Source organism: Sphaeroforma arctica, assembly GCF_001186125.1.
Source record: "Sphaeroforma arctica JP610 unplaced genomic scaffold supercont1.334, whole genome shotgun sequence".
Taxonomy (NCBI): domain Eukaryota; class Ichthyosporea; order Ichthyophonida; genus Sphaeroforma; species Sphaeroforma arctica.
Window position 1 is genome coordinate 67,740 of NW_014040224.1, and position 5,993 is coordinate 73,732.

At 37.0% G+C, this 5,993-nt stretch overlaps 1 protein-coding gene across 1 annotated transcript in view; it reads right to left on the reverse strand.

Moving 5' to 3' along the window:
* The window catches only part of SARC_05311 (hypothetical protein), a gene marked incomplete at both ends in the record, with an annotated part of 1,640 nt that extends 1,359 nt beyond the window's left edge, over window positions 1–281 (reverse strand). Inside the window, one exon of the mRNA XM_014300842.1 lies at window positions 258–281. Coding sequence (XP_014156317.1) covers window positions 258–281 — 24 coding nt within the window. The remainder of the gene's footprint in view (window positions 1–257) is intronic.
* Between the last annotated feature and the right edge of the window lie 5,712 nt (window positions 282–5,993).

Here is a 5,993-nt window from a genome sequence, read left to right on the forward strand (position 1 = left end):
TATATTAATTATTTTAACTATAACATACATANATACATACACTATATATATACATANATATATATATATAATATATATATATATATATATATATATATATATATATATAGGATTGGTGCAACCACACTGCATATGTGCAGCTGAGAGATGCCATGGGAATTTATTCCGCTGATGGCGCCCTTATGACTAATTTATGGATAATGCAGCAACAACAATTACGTCGCATTTTTTATTGTTTGCATGGTGCTTTGTGCTACCTGTGAGCCTATGTGGAAATACATGTTGGTCAAGCACGATGCTACTGACGACGGCACCGTATACAGAAAAAGACTTGTGCTTTATGCCAACCGGTACAGCGCGTTGCACTTCGATTTGACACGCTTGTAGTTAAAGCGCGAACACAAATATCGCGTCAACATGCTCTACCCTACTAGATTCAGATGAAAATCTGGTGCAAAACTAAAACCCCCCCCCAAAAGAAAAAAAAGATCGGACTCACAATTCAGTGAGCGAGCTGCACTGTTCAAGAATGAGAAGCAGATGCTAGTTGTGAGACGTGCTTTATAGTCCACCACTCCAACCAATAGTAAACGATTCCAATTAACACAGCGACACTCAAGAAGTGAAGCAAACAGAACATTGTCAACTTGTATCTAAACCTTGCTCAGTCATACAACCTGCTATGGGCATGAATATACGAGAATACTATATGCTACCAGCCGGCAGGGGTGGTAAACACGCTGCTGTTAAATCATTTGCGGATGATATCGATGGCAGATGATGGAGTGTATGAACTACAGTAAAGTGCCCATGAGCTCACTGCCAGAGGAGTTGTATTGTGTGCGACACGAGGCCACTAGATATCTACATACACAATAGCGGCCTAGTAAACAGGTAGTAAGTCATCGCACCTTTCTAACATATAATATTGTACGCGGAATTATTGAACTAAGCGGTTTAGACAGCTACTACAAGTATTATCCTATAGATCATGATCAAATTTAGTTGCCAAATTTGAGTACTATCCGGTCGTGTTTGTAGCTAACATGTCCGCGAACTCTCCTATCGGTTAAACTGAGTGTATCGCAGCCGATTTACCATTGCAGATATGCATATAACGATCGTGCCCTCTAATTGATTGATTGCCAATAAATACAATATTTACATTCCGCATAGTTCCTACAGCACATCCTCCATCTTTCCAGTACTGTGCTCGTACATAGTTCGCGCTCGTCTGTATAGTTTGCTAACGCATTAAAGATGTTGCCTTCCAGTCTGGTCTTGTGTACACTTTTATCAAATACTCTATAACATCATTGAGGTAGTGCACGTTTACCTCCCATCTTCTGCATCGTATTCGCGTGTTTATTCGACAAGAAATGCCTGGCGGTGCTTAAGGTACAAGGTATGCATTTTGTCTAACCGCTTGAACTGTATCTATTGAGCTACGGGTGAATGAGCTTCTGCAGGTTCAGTGGAGTATGAATATAGACTGTGTCACTATCTACCACTATTGTTGAGTTTGTAATTATATCGGGTGCCCATCTTCGACACACTAGCTAGTGGTGTGTAGGAATTTAGTGTTAGGGAGTTTTCCATCGGTTCCACAACTGGTGTAACGCTGTTTTAGGAACGTCATACATCCGAAACCATCGAGTATGCGACCCTGCGTATGAGTTAGTTGTATAAGAAACCTGTTTCTAAATGTAATTCTCTCTACTTGTACAAACATGTTGAGTATGGCATACCAGTGTTTTGTTCCTCTGTTTATTGCTATTATGTGGGCGTCATTTCGTATACCACTAGTCGTGTACATAGCATGCCTGCTTGCGAGCTCCTTTCCGCCAACCTTGTCGTGTTTACAGCTATCATCAAACAGATCGTTCTATACATATCTACGAATTCACATACACAGCCTTTCCAAATTTTTGATCGTGTAGATATCTAAGCCCTAACCCGATTTTTACTTCAGATGATCGGGTTTATAGCAGAGTATATGTTGCAATCTGAGTTAAGTACTACACTCTCTCTGTGTTAACTACCGCGGCCTAGTGGTGTATGTATCCTGATGTATGCGGTAGAATCAGTCAGGCGTATACAGCTATCGTGTATGCAAATATAACGTGTTCGTAGCTTTCGTGTGTGTACGAGTTCAGATAATACACGATGTAATATAACAATACCATCACGCGAGCTTCCCTACCGTTGCATTGTTGCAAAGTAGTATTCTATTTGCGGTATTCACTATCATATGGTCAGAAGCGTCTAATATTCTCATATCGCAGCCTTCCCTACAACTCTATCCTTGCACAGTTGCATTAAATAGGTGGTTTTCACTACTGTCTGGTCATGTTCGAAACCGCCGAAACAGTGATTTCCTGCAGCCCTATGCATACACACTAAATCACCCTATCAATTTTACAATTCCTGAGCTTATTAGGGAACAACATGTTCCGTAAGCTCTCAATCACGAAACCATCTGTTCTATGCGTTTTTTTACATATCTGCGTATATGTGGAGCATTTTTTACGGGCCTAAGAATGCATAAAGGTACTGTATTACGGTCCCTTACTGCCACAGCTGTATATATTGCAAACACTGCTCAATAGATTTAGCATGAGTGCAAACTCTGTGCACTATAAATTGTACACACTCTTCTTTGTCACCCTAGTGACGTATATAGCTGGTACTGCCGTACAGATTTATTCGCTATACTCTAGAATACAGGTATATTGCATACACTCTTACATACCGCTCTAGTAGTGTGTATAGCTACCGTTGATATACGGGTTTAATAAGCATAAATTTATTCGGAACATGTATCTTGTCCGTACGTCCCAGTAGTCTACATAGTTGTTTTTAGCCATATAATTCAATGAGAACACGGATACACTCTTCCATTCCCTCTAGTGGTGTATATAGCTACGACAACCCTACGGATTTAATCACAAATAGTTTCGTAGCAAGCACATTGCATACATAATTTCTTACCGCTCAAGTAATGTCTATATCTATCATTCTTATGCATATTTATCTAATTAATGAACACACAATCACTTTGTACATATCCTTACCGCTCTGGTGGTGTAAATGGCTGCCATTGCACCGCTGGCCGCCCCTATGGCAGCGGCCACAGCTGCTGCTGCGCCTCCGCCAGGTGTGGGCTTCTTCTGTGCTAGCAGGTGTGTCCACTCGCCTATACTGCTCTCGGCAGTTTCCCCCATACTCGACTTCGTTTACTCTGCAAGATAGCTTTGTTTACTTTATTAATCATTCACTCTAACACAACAAGGCTCAGATAAATAAATATTTATATGATTTTTCATAGTCTTCTTCTATAAAATAAAAGATTGTAACTATTGTTCTTTAATATAAAAAATAGGTCCCTTTGCAGTTTTTCTGTTTTTGACATCACGCCGTGGTCCACACTCCACTGGCCACTACTCAGAACTTAGACCTTAGGCGCATCAGGGCTCAGGCCCAGGGCCTCTGGACGGGGGGCTCGTGAGTCGTGAGTCGTGACTCTCGTCTCATCGAAAATTGCCAAAATATGAGAAAGTTAGAGTTAGGGTTTACCACCAATGAAAATACTCGTAAAGACCAAAATATGAGACTATTTTTCTTCGTGAAAATTGGCTTGTGTATTTTTAAAGAACAAGTATATTTTAGAAGAAGGTTATGGTTGAAATAAAGCAAAACAAAATTTTCATTGTATTAGGAGCGTGACAGACAGAAAATGAATCTCAGTCTCAAGGGTATTAGTTTTTAATAATAAAAATGAGTTGTTCTAATTTTAGGAGGCTATGAATGAGTCTCGTTTTTTTTAATGTTTACAGTACAACGGTCAAAAAGTCGTACTCATCACTGCCAGTCAACGACTGTGACATATATACATACATTTTAATAGTTTTTTTAACAAAAATATAAAAACGGAATAGAATGTCCATGGCAAATACTTATTTACATAAATATGGGCGAACACATCTGCATATGTAGTCTCCTGAAATAAGTGTTCAAACGCATACCTTATATTATCCATATTTGCGCTTCTGTAGACACTAGATATGCAAAGCAGTTTGCGAAGATGACATCCAACTACTCATACGCTATTGTATGCTCCAGCAACCAGAATCGAAGTATGGAAGGCCATTGCTTCTTGATGTAAGTTTAATTTAATCTTGAAGTTTACGTTCTCTCAGCTCAGCCTCCACATTGCCACAGCACAGTGCCAATATGCAATGACAGGTAGAGTGTAACGCATACACATGTACATAAAACCATACATCCCTGCTGATGTGTTGGTTTATGTACACATATATTGATATTGCTATCTGCACTAGGGACATGTTCTGGAGCTGACATGCGTGTAAAAATCGCTGAAGCCATAGAGCGAGCAACACCTGTCGCACCTCTAGAGCTGGTGTTGATTGAGTGAAACGCAATACCGCCTTCACTCGGATACGTCCCTCGCCTACATGCTTTGGTAACTTGGAGACGGTTCACTACTTCTAGGTGTAATTGATAATCCTAGCGAGAGGCAAGTTGCACTGATGTAGTTTATTAGGTGGAACCATCACAGTCAATACGATAGACACTTAAGTAGATAGGACAAGGACAATTCATTAGATATAACCAGAACTTTCAACAGATAGAACCGGCACTTCTAATGTATACCACTGTGAAACAGTAAAACAGCCAAACGCTTTGGCTGTGGCCCCTAAATAGGGACAAACTCTCTGAGTTCGATTTTGAGTTTAATGTTTGTTGGTGCTATGGGTGTTAGCATGCTATCAAAATATTGTCGAACATTCTGCGTTCCCAACAGAGGCTCGCATAGTATTTTGCAAGTCTTGACCAGCTGTATGTAAAGTATTACCGATAACAAACGCTCGTTGCGATTTGGCTGAGGTATCGTTTCGGTGGGAAATATTCAAGGGTAACTTGGGTATAGGAAAAGGAGCGCATTGACTGTGTTTCGATTGTGTCACCTACGCTACTACATTTTCTTCTAATTTCAGGCGAATATCAAACTCTGCATAACTTTTCTGTGAAAACGTCAATATTCCAGTCCATAGTTAACATACCGCAGAGAGATATTTATATTATTATACATATACTACTTTTCAAACTATATGTATGTATATTTTTAGCACGATATGATGCTCGTATACTTTTATATTGCCATATATGTACCATATCGTATATACACATCACACTTTTAACACAAACACATGCGTGTGTACACACACACACATATATATATATATATATATATACTACCTATATATATATACATATATACCTATATATATATATTATATATATATATATACACGTCTATATACGTATATATATATATATATATAGATTTGTGTATGTATATATATTTAGATATATAGATATGAAAGCATATCTGTATATGTATAAATGTATATATATATATATTTATATATATATATACACGTCTATATACGTATATATATATTTATATAGATTTGTGTATGTATATATATTTAGATATATAGATATGAAAGCATATCTGTATATGTATAAATGTATATATATATATATTTATATATATATATATATATGTAATATATATATATATACATTAACATATACGTATATATACATATACACTCACACACTCACACACACATCTATATATATATATCTATATATAAATATATTATTGTGATATGCATTGTTATATATATATATATATGTATGTGTGTGTGTGGATATGTATTGAATAGATATATATATATGTGTGTATGTGTGTGTTCGTATGTATTTATATATATGTACATATGCATGCACACACAATATATGTATATATATATATATACATGCGTGTGTATATATGCCGTTAGTATGGGTGTGTATATTGATAAATATATGTATTTACGAAGAATTTACATAGACATATATATATGTATATATATACATATATATATATATATAAATATATATCAATATATATATACATGTTT